The sequence below is a fragment of the Apus apus genome, chromosome 1, assembly GCF_020740795.1.
Source record: "Apus apus isolate bApuApu2 chromosome 1, bApuApu2.pri.cur, whole genome shotgun sequence".
NCBI lineage: Eukaryota > Metazoa > Chordata > Aves > Apodiformes > Apodidae > Apus > Apus apus.
This window is the reverse complement of record NC_067282.1, coordinates 110,532,652-110,547,878: the sequence shown is the minus strand read 5'-3', so window position 1 is coordinate 110,547,878 and position 15,227 is coordinate 110,532,652. Positions and strand designations below refer to the sequence as shown.

The following is a 15,227-nucleotide window of genomic DNA, read 5'->3' as shown; positions in this document are numbered from 1 at the left end:
AAAGGTGGAAATATCAACAAGTACTCTCACTCTAGCTTCAAAGAACAGCAGGACTGATCTACAATTTAGTTTTGAGAAGCTTTGTTACTGTGTTTTAGGATTTCTAGCAAGGTTTCGGTCCAGTCAGGAAAAATCAGATATACAGCTGTACTCTCTGTAAATCTAGAGCTGTAGAAGTACTTCTTGCAAAACATTTGTATGCAAATCCTGCTAAACACCTCTACAGACTTCACCTACACAGAAGTTTCTCACAGCAGCCTGCTCCAACAGTAAAACAATTACCAGAACAAGTGTAAAAATTAAGCAGGTCAAAATACATGGATTACTAACATACCTACCTACACATAAACAAGCTACAGAGACAATAAAAATACTGGGAGCTTGGAAAGTTGCCAGGGAAAATAAAAAGAATTTTACTTCAGGGAAGAGAAAATACAAGGTCAAGAGACCCTCTCTTTGCCACCTGACCTTTTGGCACTAAATTAGAGAAATGCCACCAACCATTTAATCCTGCCAGTTCTGTAATTCCTTATGGAAACCACTTTAAGAGGCTATTGCAAAACCCTATCGACTTCCCTCTTAACACACAGGTCCAAATTATAATATATAAGGAAGTTCTGAAGAAACAGAAGCTGCTTTTGGAGCCTCAGAATGGGAAAAAGAAGTAGTGTTTAGTTTCTTTTTTAACCACTTTTTAATTTACAATTTAAACAGCATATTTTAAAAATAAATACTCTGAGGTTTTCTTCAGAATACAAAAGACAAACCTGAGCAAAAAGAGGTTGAGCCTCCTTAGTATATCAATTTATACTGCCTACACTTAACTTTATCAGTGAAGCAGTATTATGTCTATTTAAATAAGAGTATTTATTTTTGTTTTTAACACCAGCAATTACATTGCATATTAAAAAAATACATTTTGTTTTCAGACTTTTAAAGTCTCACCAGTTCTATCGATATATAATTACAATTAAGCCACTGCCTTTTCAGAAGGCTACTTTTTATTAATAACTTGCTGCAATATAAAGTACTAATCACTCCAAGCTAATAGAAACCTTAACACTGAAGCTTCACATTACCACTTGTCCACTGCATGACTATCACATGCATTTAAAACGCTCTCACTTTTCCACAGTTTTAAAAGGTTCAGATATCGCTTCCCACAAAACACTCAACGGCTGATAGCCCCAAAAAGCAACCCTTCTTTCCTTCCTGTGTCCTCCTCCCATTCCCAGTAACCCCCACCTCAAAGCCTAGCATCAAAACATATCCAATAAACTGGTCACCACAGGACAGCCAGCACCACACTTGCCCCCACAACAAACAAACATACAGGATCCATCCTGCTGACTGCAGTGAGCACGGCACAGCACCCTTCCCATTCAGCCAAGAATATCACCACTTCCTTAGGACAGGGAATGGGAAAGCGTCTCTGTTGCTGCCAGGGAGTCTCACATTGCTTCCAGGCCAAACACCCAGGGCATCTGCCTCTCTGGGAGCTCCCTCACCTCCTCTGAAGCCAGACTAACAGGTTGAGGCGCAACATTATTTGTAATCATGCCTTGGGCATCCAGGACAGCCCATTCTGCTGCTGCTGCTCTTCGCTGAACTCCCTTTGAAACATGAACACTGGCAAGTCAGAGGCTATTGATTGGTGAATCCGTGTCTTTGGGGGAAAGATAGGCTGGGAGAGGAAGAAAGTCTTCATTTTACTAGTTTTGGTCTCACCATTGTACGAGTAATAACAGCAGCAATAATAAGTAATAACTCATCAGTGATGCTATGTTTCTTCCCACAACATTTTAATTGCTTGTAGACAGCAACAAAATTTCAAAGAGACAGCATTTTCACATAATGGAACTTATCTGAAAGTTTCTTTTACTAATTACATTATCTTGTATTTCACCAGAAGGATAACTACTTTAATAGTCATACACAGAACTTGGAATAAGAAACTAGTGATCTTGGCTCTCATTCCCAAGATGACACAACAGGATGCCACAATATTTCTTAATAATAAATATGTAGACAGTATTTCCAACAAAAAAAAAAAGCTCAGTAATTGAATTGCAAACTCCTGCCAACTATGTATAAAACCTCTGTAATAATTCACTGATCGATAAAGTAAGTTATATTTTCAGGTACAAACAGAAATAACACCCCTTTCCCTAGTCTGCATAGAACCTCAGTGCCTCGGCAGATGCCTCAACTTTCGGAAGTGGCTACTTAGGCAAGGCTGACCCAGATGTCATTTAATTAATAGTACTCAGGGTACTCAGAAGAGCAGTGAAGGCAATAGGAACCTGCAAGCCCTGAAGCGATGACAAGCACACAGTGGCAAAGCAGGAGGGAAGGACAACAGGAGCTGGTCGGCTCTCTGACTTGACAGGGACCAAGCAGAAGCCAAAAGGCCGGGGAAGCAGAAAGCACCGCAGGAACCGAAGTGTTCCAGGACATGTGGAATACTTTTTGCCCTCCCAGGAGCCAAACTGCGGATGAAATGCTCCCTGCATGTGTACAGGGCCAGTCTTACGATAGGTTTTAGGAAAGCACTACTAGGAATGGGTAGGGGGGTTTGCAGGGTGCATAGCAAGCACAAGGGTCTCAGCTTCACTCAATTCCCTGCAGCCTCTGACTGCTTGTGAAGATTAAAACCAAATAAACAAAACATACAGAGAAGAAAATTTAATCACAAGCAACAGATAAAGATCTCCATGGTGTACCTATGATTCAGCATGAACATCCTTGACATCCTACAACTAATTTGCACTATTCAAAGATTGTATTCTGCTTGTGTAACAAGAAATCCAGGTTGCTGTTCTGACTTGAGGCAGCAGCGTAGTCACAAACACCCCTTGCCCCGTTTCATTGATTCTAAAGCCCAAGCTACATACTACAATCTCAAAAGTAACTACCACCACAGTTCTTGCTAATTTTAAAATAAACTTGCCTCCCAATTCTGCTTGCAGTATCAGCAAGTGCTCTGGAGTACAAACAAGCCTGAAGGTTATCAAATGCAGCACATTCAGTTTACCAAGTTTAACACTACCCAACGGCACACAGAATTGGGTTTGTAAATTAAAACCAGCAAGCATGGCTCTGCACCACAGTTTCCTGCTTCCTACATCTTCATCTGCTATCAGCAAAATCTAACTGTCACACACTAATCTAACAAAGTTTTACACTGCAGAGCATGGTTAGACAAGGAATTTGTTAAAATAAAAAAAAAAACACAAAAGCCTCCCACCTGTCTCCTAATGGCATTAAAAAAACCCACAACCTAATATGCTTCACATCATCCACATTTACTTTATTTTCTGGTTATAAAAGTAAGGCTTTTGGATTTCAAGTTGAAGTTTCAAGCTAGAAATATATCAAAGACCAATTTTATACCATGCAAATAACCTACATTGGAATCACACCTGTTAACTCCTCTCTTTCAACTGCATAACTGAGAAGTAACAACCAAGAACAGTACATAATTCTCATGCTCCTATTTCTCCACCTGAAATACTGAAAGGAAACAAAGACAAGAACTGGATACGCATTTCATACACTTCTTACAATAAATTCGGCATCACTATCTCTAACAAAAGTAGGTATCTACAAAGGCTGACAGAGGTAAATCAGACCTTAAAGAGGGACCAAAGAATTTTCTCATTTAGACAAACTTCCCCCACAAAATCTTCTAAGCAACCATAGCTGCAGACTAACAGGCAGTGAAAACAGAAAGAGAAAAGGAATTTCAAATACCTCATCTGTTACACCTTGCATATTGAATTGCAGAGCATATGAAGGGTATGAATCTGTGGGGTTTTATGTCTGTAGGTATAAAAACACAAAAAATTCCGAGCAGTTGTTTTGCAGATTCAAGAACAGGAAGCACCTCTGATTCAACTTCACAGTGAAAGACCTCTGAAAAAAATAACTGCACATGTACTGCACACATACCATTGCTACCTCCCCTTTCCTCTTTCTTTTTCACATCTGTCTTCAGACAACTCCTCTTCAGTGGTCTATCAATTTGCATTTATTCCATGAAATTTAAAACCACTTTTGCTACAGGCAATTCTAAATGTCTTTTCCACACCACAACCTAGTACTCCCTTGAATGTTTTTTTAATGTCTTTTCTTAAGAAACACTTTGTATTAATGTCTTTTCATAATAATTCTAATATTTTGCATTTTCCTTTTTTTTTTTCATTTCTGACTTGTGTATCTTTTCTTCCAAACTCTTTTCTCTTCAAACTGCACTTCCAGTATCTACGCACACGTGCTAACTGAGACCATTCAGGCCTCTTTAATGTGTCAATTCAGTGGTTCAACTCAGCCCAAACACTCAAGTTTTGCAAAACTCAACATTTTCTCTGGAATTTTGTAATGAATTTATTCAAAAGAAAATTAAATCACTGGAAAGAAAAGCTATTTTCCCTAAGAAATTATTTCCTCCACTTGAAGGTAGAATGTAAAGTACCTCAAGAATTTCATTAGTCATTTTTACCTCTGAATAACCTTCTCAAGTAATTACTCTTACAACCAATTCTGATAAGCAATGGGAATTTGGAGTTGCATTCCATCCACCACTTATCTGTAGCATCCCTTTCTGCCTGCCTCTCTTGCTGACACAAGAGTAAAGCAATGCAATTGATTGCTGGTGAACTCAAGTCTGCATAAACTGGTTAACAAAATTTCCATGACTGAAAGAGAAAGTTTATAATTATTTATAATCCTGGTGGACAGAATTATCACCCTCAGCCAGTTTTCTGCTGTTATGTTTGACCATAGCTCTCCACATACAAGGAGATTTTCACAAACTATACTTTTAGGAAGTTTTTATCTTCCACTCCACGTTAGCTAATTTAGAAAGGAAATAGCCAGCTATGAAAAACATATTTGACTTCATGTTCAAGCTGAGAGCGAGGTAGAATGTATTGTGGTTTTTAGTTCTTTAGAAAACAATCCTGGTTGCTGATTTTTTTACAAAAAAGGGAGAAGGGGAAGCTAAGAGCAGGTAGAGATGTTTTACGAGAAAAAAAATCCAAAATACTTATTATTGTTTTAGAACTTTATATTGAGAAAAAGCTATTTATTTTTCAATTGTGTGGCAAGATGCCACAGTCTGAAGTCATTTTAGAAAGAAGAGGCCTCGAAAACTATGTACTAAGGGGGAGAACTTCCAAACTTTCATACTTAGATTATGGTATTTTCATAACAGAAATTCATAGGTCACATTAATTTAGGACAGTAAATCCAATGCCTCCTAAAATCAGCAGCAGATTTCAAATACCAGCCAGGAAAAATCCTAGAGGAAGTCTGCTTTTGTCCCACAGAACTTGACAGTTCAGAATTCAAGCAGAAAAATATTATCCATGCATATTGAGTCCCAAAATAGTTTCTTCCTCCAACCCCAAAGTGTGGATTTCCAGAGGTTTACAAGAAACAGGGTATCCTTTTTCCTCCTTCACTCCCTTTCATCCCATTGAGCCTGTTACTTCTTCGTAATGGTTTCCTCCTGACAGACACAGAGCTGTTCTTCCTTCTCGGCAATGACAAAGATTAGGATGTATGTTTGTCCCCACGGGAACACCTGAGGCTCCCCTGTTCCATTTGCCACTGAACCACTTCTCCAAATTACCTCAACATATGCAGCATTACTGAAGCAAAATTAAACAACTTCATTATGTGCATATGTCCAACCACACAACAGGCTCACACAGAAGAAGAAAATAAAGAAAATAAAAGACACTTACATCCTTAGAAAGGGGAAAGTTCCAAAGACCCTCTGAAGCTGCAGTGAAAGATTAATGTAAAACCTATTTACGTAATTGTAATTCTTTCTGTCTTTTCCATAGTGGAAAGCCAAGTTTATGGAGGTTTATAGACACTAACAGCCTAGGCCTGCAATGACAAATCAAGGACGCCCAGAGGTACCAACAGCCAGTTGCATACATGCAGGCACATGCACGCACACACAGACACCCATTAAAAAGATAATGATTTCTAAAACTTTGAATGGCTTTCCTAAAACCAGTATTACTGCAAGTTATTTGGTACATTACATGAAATACAAGTAATGTTTTTTGGGGTTTTTTTGTAAGTTTTTATAGGCAACTGGAAAAATCCACTTTAACTATTCTCAACTGGTTTAGCCAGAAATAAGTATTCACAAAAAGCTTCTATAAAACATAAGAATGCACCCTTGAGAAGAAGTAGAATTTACAGAGAAGAAAAAATATTGCAAATGCCATGACATGCAAGTTCTTCTAGGAAACGTATTTTGTTCGCAGACCACACAGTCAAACAGAATCACTGAACAGCAGAGAAACGTAGGGGTGGCTACTTTTACTTTGAGGATACCAAAACTACATTGTCTGTGCAAATAAGTCATGTTCTCTTTGTAACACAGCCTCAATAGAACTTATTATTGCAGTATGTTATGGGTTTGGATATAGTAAGTATTATGATATAGAGGCCGATATTTAGCTCAAACAGCACAGTACACAAAACATAAATACACAAGAACAGTTCCACTTTGTACTCACTCTTACAAAGTTGTCAGGGAACAAACCTCTTCTGCCTTTGAGCTGTCCTTCCCACCAGCCTCCATCATCTTTCTTGATATTGGTGATTATGTCACCTACAGTTATCGTCAGCTCATCATCATGTTGAGCTTTGTAGTCAAACTCCACTATCGCCTCCACTAGAAGAGAAACATACATACATGTAATTATTGACTACATTTAAGTTTCCATGCTTTTGAAAGAAATAACACCAATTCAATTATGCATTCTCAGTGGAAATAAGAAATACAACTTAACTAGGAGAATACCTCAAAGAGGCAACATGAAATGGTAACATTTTATGGGTAACTGCTACAAGAGAGGCCAAAGGAAACAAAACAAAACAAAACACAGGAATGCCCATCATAGTTAAGGCAACAAATGGCAGGCATTTTTCTTTACTGTTTACAGGAAATTAATTTGGGATGCTTCAACAGTATCTTCTCTGGCAGCTTTACAAAGCTTATTTTTATTTCTTGACAATTTTTTAGCTTTTGTTTGCAGGACTTCTAAAGAACTTCATTTCTGGAAAGGTTCTCAAATCCATAAGCATCCTAAGCCACTGTGCTTACTCTGCTGAAGACATCACTATTAACCTAAAGAGTATTTAACAATAATTTTTTGCATCATGCTGAGTTTCACTGTTGTTTATACAGAAATGCAGGGCTTTACAGCATGAACATGCTCTCATATGGTTGCATCAAAGGGAGAAAAAATTACTTTTGGCTGTGACTGTGCATCAGAGAATCTGAAGATGAAATACTCCTACTGATCTGGATGTCCGCTATCAAACAGAAGTGTGCTTGCTGCCATTGTATCGTGTGTCTTTTTCTCGAAGAATTTCCTCATCCCATGAAACCATGCCCACATCAAAGTCCCTGTAGAGAACTAAGGAAGTCATAAAGACAGAAAAAATCCTTTGGATAATCAAAAATAGCTGACCTAGGATATTCAAATATGTAAGCCACAGTTATATTTGGTAGGTTGTCAAATATTTACTAAGACGAGCCAGATTGGCAAGGTCAAGGATAGTCATATATGTAAAGCCTTACTCCTGTTTTCTTTAGTGTAATACCACGCCCCAGGATGTTCCACCAGACATTTAGCACTTCAACCATCAAACAGCAAAATGAGAACGAGTAACAGGCACCTGCTTCTGCACAAATGACTGTGCTATGTAAACCCTGCAAAATGTGGCCAGCAAACAAGCAGTGCAGCTCACATAGCAAAGCTAACCATTGCACCACAGACAGTAGAAAGGTTCTGCCTACATAACAGAAGCCCTGAGGTCTAAAATTAATTAAGCTGACAGGAAAGCAGAATTATTCCTTTCCACCCCCAAAATGTCACACAGGCACAATGCTAAAACATCTCCCTGCCTCCCACAGAGCCTGCAAGTCATAGCTACAACAGCATGTTGAGTTTCAGGTACGTCCCAGACACAAGGCTACAGCTGATAATATTAATCTATTGCTTCTTCTGTGAAGGCCCCAAAACCAGTTCACTTGAGGCCTGCTAACCTACATAATGCACATCAAAAGAAATAGGGTGGTACTGCACATTAACAGCTGACATGCAAACAGAACTTGAAAAGTTTACCACTGAAACTTAATTGAAAAACCAGAGTCATTCAGGCCTGGAGGGACCCTAGGTCGTTATTTCAGTTTCCTGTTCAAAGCAGGACCTTTATTGTCTACTGCCAAGACGAGTCTGGCTCTACTTTCTCTACCCCACCACATTGTGTATACAGACACACTGATAACATTGCCCTGAGCCTTCTCTTCTCCAGGCTAAACAGACCCATCTCTCTCAGACTCAGATATCAGATGCTCCAATACCCCAGCCATCTTCATGGCCCTTCGCTGGACTTGCTCCAGTATCTCCACCTCTCTCTTGTATGGGAGAACCCACAAACAAACGCAACACTCCAGAGGAGCCTCACCAGAAAGGACAAGGATCACCTCCACCTGCTGACAGCCCTCTGCCTAATGCAGCCCAGGAAGCTAGGAGCTGCATTTGCTACAAGCATACATTGGTGCCTTGTAGGCTACTTGATATCCACCAGGATACTGTAGTACAGCATCCAGCTCCGGCACCCCGAGCAGAAGAAGGATGTGGACCTGCTGGATTGTGTCCAGAGGAGGGCCACGAAAATGATCAGAGGGCTGGAGCACCTCTCACATGAAGACAGGCTGAGGGAATTGGGGTTGTTCAGCCTTAAGAAGAGGAGACTTTGAGGGGACCTTATACTGACCTTCCAACACCTGAAAGGGGCCTTTAAGAAGGCTGGGGAAGAACTGTTCACCAGGGCTTGAAATGACAGGACAAGGAGTAATGGTTTTAAGCTAGAAAAGGGTAGATTTAGGTTGGTCATAGGGAAAAAGTTCTTTAATATGAGGGTGGGGGATCACTGGAACGAGTTGCCTAGAAAGCTGGTGGAGGCCCCAGCCCTGCAGACATTCAAGGTCAGGCTTGATGGGGCTCTGAGCAATCTGTTCTAGTTGGAGATGTGCCTGCTTATTGTAGGGGGGTCAGACTAGATGACCTTTAGAGGTCCCTTCCAACCCAAGGCATTTTATGATTCTACACCCAAGGTCCCTCTGACCAAAGCTGCTTTCTAGCCACTCAGGCTCAGCCCATACTGGTGCCTGGGGCTATTATTCTCTAGGTGCAGCACTTGGCAGTTCCCTTTGCTCATGAGGATCCTGTCAATCCATTTCTCCAGCCTGTTGAGGCCTCTGAATGGCAGCACAAGCCTCTGGTGTGTCAAACACTCTTCCAGCTTTGCATAACCTGCAAACTTGCTGAGAGCGCACTCTGCCCTATCATCCAGGTGGCTAGTGAAGATCTGAGCAGTGCTGGCCCTATTGTCCATCCCTGTGGCACACTGCCCTTACTGGTCTTCAGCTGGAGCTCATACTGTTGATCATAATCCTCTGAACCCAACACTTCAGCCAGTTCTCAGTCCACATCACTGTCCATTTACCTGGTCAGCACTTCATCAATTTGTCAAAGAGGATGATACAGGAGACAATATCCAAGCTTTGCTGGAGTCAAAATAAACAATGTCCATTGCCCTTCCCTCCTCCACCAAATGAGTGATCTCATCACAGAAGGCCAACAGATTGCTCAGACATGACTTCCCCTTAATAAATCCATGCTGACCACTCCCAACCACCGCTTCTTGTCCTTCATATGTTTGGAAATGGCTTTCTGGATTATTTGCTCTACCATCTTCCAATGGGTCAAGATGAGGCTGACCGGTATAGTTCTCAGTGAAAAGGACGCTTCTTGATCTTCCTGAAGACAGGATTTACATTTGCTTTCTTCCAGTCTTAAGGAACCTCTCCTGAACCCAATGCTCTTTCAAAGACTATCAAGAGCAGCCTTCCAGTATCAGTTAGCTCCCTCAGCACATACCCCACCCAAGCTATGGCCTTGCACATGTCCAATCTGTAAATATTCTCTAACCTGATTCTCCTCAACTGAGGGTAGATCTACCTTGTCCGGGACCTTCCCACTGGTTTCAGGGGCCTGGGATTGCTGAAGATCAGCATTACTATTAAAGACAGAGGTGAGTATGGCAGAGTACCTCCATGACAAGGTTCTCATTCCCATTCATCAGCAGGCCCACACTTTTCCTAGACCTCGTCTTGCTGTTTATGTACCCATATAAACCTTTCTTTTTGTCTTTCACATCTTTAACAGTTTCATCTGGGACAGAGTTAATTTTCTTCATATCAGCTTCCATGGTGCTATGTTTTGGATTTGTGACCAAAACAGTGTTGATAACACCCCGATGTTTTAGCTATTGCTGAGCAGTGCTTACACAGCCTCAAGGTCTTCTCTGTTTTCTCATGCTGCCCCAACAAGGAGCAGGTTGGGGGTGCGCAAAAAGTTGGGAGGGGAGGCAACTGGGACTGCAGACCCCAGCTGATCAAGGGAATATTCCATACTGTATGACATCATGCTCAGCAATAAAAGCTGGGAGAAGGAGACAGGGGGGGCATTTGGAGTTACGGCATTTGTCTTACCAAGTCACCATTATGCTTGATGAAGCCTCGCTTTCCTGAAAATGGCTAAACATCTGTCTGCTGATGGACAGTACAGAATTAATTCCTTGGTTTGCTTTTTTTTTGCATGAGCAGCATTTGCTTTACTTATGAAACTGCCTTTATCCTAACCCAAGGGATTTTTGCTTTTATCCTTTTAATTTGCATCTCCATCCCTCTGTGGGGGAGTGAGTGAGAGTGAGCAGCTGTGTGGGGCTGAGCTGCACACTGGGGTTAACCCACAACATCCTTCACCACATTCAACTCCAGGTGGGTTTTGGCTTTTCTAACCCCATCCCTAGACACACAAGACATTCTCTCTACCTTCCCATTTAAGGCCAGTTCTTTCTGCTTTCACCCCCAGTACTCTTTGTTTTGATTTTTGTCAAGGTGCACTTGTTCATCCATTAAGGCATCCTACCACCTCTGCTTGTCTTTCTGCTTGTCAGGATGGACCATTATTGAGCTTGGAGGAGATGATCCCTGAAAACCAACCAGCTCAGCTGGATCACCTCTTCTGCACAACTGTCTCCGGTGGGATTCTTCTAAGCAGATCCCTGAAAAAGCCGAAGTATTCCCTCTTCAAGTCTACGGTTGCAATCCTGCTTTCTGCTTTTTGCCATCCTCCTCTCTGGATAATGTCCTTTACCATCTCGTGGTCAGTGTAGCCAAGACTGCCCTCAGCCATCAGATTCCCAAATAGTTCTTCCTTGTTTGCAAATATAAGATCCAGCAATCAAAACACTCATGATACCTCCTGGACTGTTCACACTCTGGGCATAAGCAAACTACTCAGTCCCTCCAGGATATACCAGGGTGGTTGAAACCCTTCATAGGGGCCAGGTCCTGTCAACATGAGCCTTATTCCAGCTGTATGAAGAAGGTGTTATCAACTCCTTTGTTCCTGGTTAAGTGGTTTGTGGAGACACCCACCACAACACTGTCCACACTGGTCTGGCCTCTAACCCTAACCCACAAACTCTCAAGTGGTTCATCATCTGTCCCACAGCCGAGCACCCTGCACTTCAGCTGCTCTGTTGCATGAAGATTAACTCCCCTTTCTTGCCCACCTAGTCTGTCCTTCCCAAAGAACGTGCATCTATCTACTGCAATATTTCAGTCCTGCAAGCTATCACACATATTCATGAATCATAACTCTGCTACTGCATGCAGATATGTAATTACTCTTCTTTGAACCCCACACCAACTGCATGAAAGCACCGACATTTCAGAGAAGCAACTAGCCACGCCGATTTCCCAGAACAAGTAAAGAGTTTTCCCTGTAATTCTGAAAGGCACTTCCTTGTTTATACAGATACACCTGGAAAGGGGCCCTTTCAGTCCCGTTTTGCGGGTTACACAGTCCTTATTGTTTGTACCACTCTACGCATTTTGTTTGCCAACCTCGTCTACCACTTCCTCACAAAGTTGTTGGTTTTCCTCTCCTTCCCCCATCACTACTATTTTAAAGCTCTCCTCACTTGGTTGGCCAGCCTGTTAGCAAAGATGCTTCTGCCCCATTTAGTCAGGTGGATCCCTTCTTTTCCAAGCAATCCTCAAAGTGTGTCCCATGATCACAAAACTAAAACTCTGTCGCTTACACCAGCTATGCAACCCATTGTTACCTGCAGGATCTGTCCACTCCTCCTCACACCCTTTCTTCCCATTGAAATGATCAAGGAGAAAATACCACCCAAACTCCCACACCCTTGACCATCACCCCAGAGCCATACAGCAATCTCATTGAAGCCTACACAGAAGAGCAGCAGGGGTAATAGTTGGAGGGCCAGAGGAGCCCTGGCAGTCTGCTCAAAACATTCCAAATCCAAGCCCATGGAAAGCAACCTGTCTCCCCAGAGACAGGTCAGCTCAATAGCTGGGAGTCTCTACCCCACAGAGCAGGGAGTTTCCCTCCTAACATCACTTGCTACATCACCTACAAAAGCACTGAATCTTTTCTGTAACTGCAGTTCTTGAGGTGGAGCTGGAGCCTTCCTTCTGGTGTCAAAAGTTAAAAATTTCAGGCTTCCAGACTTGCCATTCTATGAGTCTTCAATCCCACCCCAAGAGACACTGAGTCTGCCTGCCCTTCATTCAGGAAAGTTTGAGGTTTTGGGCTCTTGAAGCCTCAGGGACTTGGAGAAGATCTGGAAGGCCCAACCCTTTGACCTCAACTATCCAACACAACTACTCATTCGTTCCACACCATCTTTGGCAGAGTTTCTGAAACTCTTCTATGCCAACTGCAGATCTGTTGATCTTGAACCACCCATTCCAGTTACAGAAAATAAAACAAACAAATAAATAAAACCTTTTCCATATTTTTAAAACATTAACTAAAGTCTCTAAAAATAGCATCAATATTATCCACATATGCATACTTTGCCCCAGAGAAACCAGTAAAGTTGGTTCAGAAGTTGTATTTACACAATAGCTCTCCAAAGACTGGATTCAGGCAGTGGCACCAAATTACTTTAAGTCTCACACCAATGAAAATGTGTATCTCCACAGAACACAAGAGGACTCAGCTTCAAAAAAAGCAAAATTCAGACTATTTAGCAGGGTATTTCCAATTTGGTTGAGCCCCAGGAAAGACTTTTTGAAAGCAAGGCCCTATATTCTTCATTTTTAAGCAGCCTACTAGAAGGCACGTGCTTTCAGAACTCACAGCTAATACACTGCTTTTTGTATGTGACAAGTCATTTCACCTCCCTACTTAGAAAGCTTTTAAATCCTATTCTCATTTTGCTATGGATGCAGTTACATACGGCTGTGCTCCAAGTTCTCCCTCAACAACCAGGAGGTGGTTAGAGAGCTATACGGGAAAGATAGCAACAGAGCAGGAATTGAGGCTGGTTTCAACTACTGATTCTTCAAAGACTCCTCCATATTCAGATCACTGCAAGACATACTGAAGGAAGGCAACTCTCCCACTTTTCAAGTCCTATATTTTCAAGAGCCGTGTCTGCAGTTTTCACCTAAGAAGGCTGTAAGACTGACATGATTCTTGACAGTTTCGTTTTCTTCTTTATGACACTCTCTCTCTTAGGAGGAGAGACCAAAAGGTAGGACAGGGCTGTTCAGCTGACTCTACAGCTGTTTGGGTAGGCTGGAGGCACTGCAGTTCTCTCCCTGAAGTTTGTCTGCCTTGCACTAACTCATATAAAGACAGCTGCTGCTGTTCAACCTCTTATGTTGCACTGCAAGTTTGACTAAACAAACAAAAAAATCCTTTACTGTGCAGGCTTTTCTCTGTCTATAGAAGTTTCCACTTACTAAAAACCACATATAAATATTTTTAAAAGCTGTCTCCTCTCATAGAATTTTATTACTCTAACATAAGTGTGTGTAAGCTGTTGGAGACATATGAGTCACCAAAAATGGACCACACAATCAAGATGTTTATAAACTCATCAAAGGAAACCAAGAGCAGTTCGGAAAGAGGAATAAGAGCACACCTAACAAATGTGTAGATTGTGACAAACTAACCAGAAGCTACTTCTGAGATAACTAAAAATTCTAATTTACCACACTATTGAAGCTTGCAGAGCATATGACAGCCTAAAAGTGCTTTATAATTTATAGGTCCATGCAGTTGCAGTTTTTAAATCAAGCTTGTTTTCTAAAGCATGCTAAACCACACCACCTTCTCAAATGGTGTTTTCAAAAATGTATTCTGCCAGTCAAACTTATCTTTTTTGTATCTTTTGAGGTGAATTTTTATCTTCATGCAAGCTGGATTGATACTGGAAACAACAGTGGTATGCTAAGAAAAAATATCTGAGTTTTGCTCCACATTTATAAGTACAGCACAGCTCATTCCTGAAGTGCTGTGCTAGATTTCTCTGCAGGAACTGGACTTAAACAGTGTCCCGGTTTGTACAATGATTCATGATGTGAGAAAACACTCCATGGGCAGTGAGCTCAAACTAATTTTATTTGTTAATCAACAAATGCTGGTCTCAGGTGCAACTCTGCCAAGGTAAACAGCTTGTTACATTAACAGCCAAAACCCAAATCCCTTCTAAGTCAAAAGCAAAATAAAATGGCAAAGTTAGGGCAGACAGATTTGGCTTCTCTTTTTGGTGCATTTTTCTTCAAAATATTGTCCCCTATGATGGACGAAAGACAAACCTGCCCCAGCTTGCAAACTCCAGCTATTAGACTCTTTCTGTTAGAAGAAGACATTTTTTTTACGTTAGGAATGAAATCCCAGTATCAAAAGGCATGCAAGCTATTTTGATCTAAAAGGGCAATGTTAATTCCCATGCCAACACAATCAGCTATTCCTAACCTTATATTACCATCAATCCAAATGGTAACATAAAAACTCATGAAATATAATCAAATCTAGTTATTACCAACCCTGCTGGAGACTGGCACAGTACGACTCATTACTGAAATGTCAGGGACAAAGATTTTTTTTTTTTTTTAATTTAGTGCTTAGTGGTTTGGGTTTAAAGTACAAAATTTGAAACGTTAACAGTACAAACCAGGAATTGAAATGCAACCCCTCAGCTACATTTAAAGTAAGCATATCTAGACAAAAACCTGTTGATTAAACTATTCTCACCTTTCATTCTCCATGTCACTCTTACAGAAACACCTGAATTTA

At 41.1% G+C, this 15,227-nt stretch overlaps 1 protein-coding gene across 3 annotated transcripts in view; it reads right to left on the bottom strand.

Annotated features, from left to right (window-relative positions):
* The window catches only part of SH3KBP1 (SH3 domain containing kinase binding protein 1), a 218,864-nt gene that overhangs the window by 184,489 nt on the left and 19,148 nt on the right, over positions 1-15,227 (bottom strand). For 2 of the 3 annotated variants that reach the window (XM_051633386.1, XM_051633468.1), the window contains exon 2: positions 6,543-6,700. In XM_051633386.1, coding sequence (XP_051489346.1) covers positions 6,543-6,700 — 158 coding nt within the window. Of the gene's footprint in view, positions 1-6,542; positions 6,701-15,227 lie in introns of those variants that run through there. The other variant, XM_051633557.1, reaches the window with a different exon arrangement.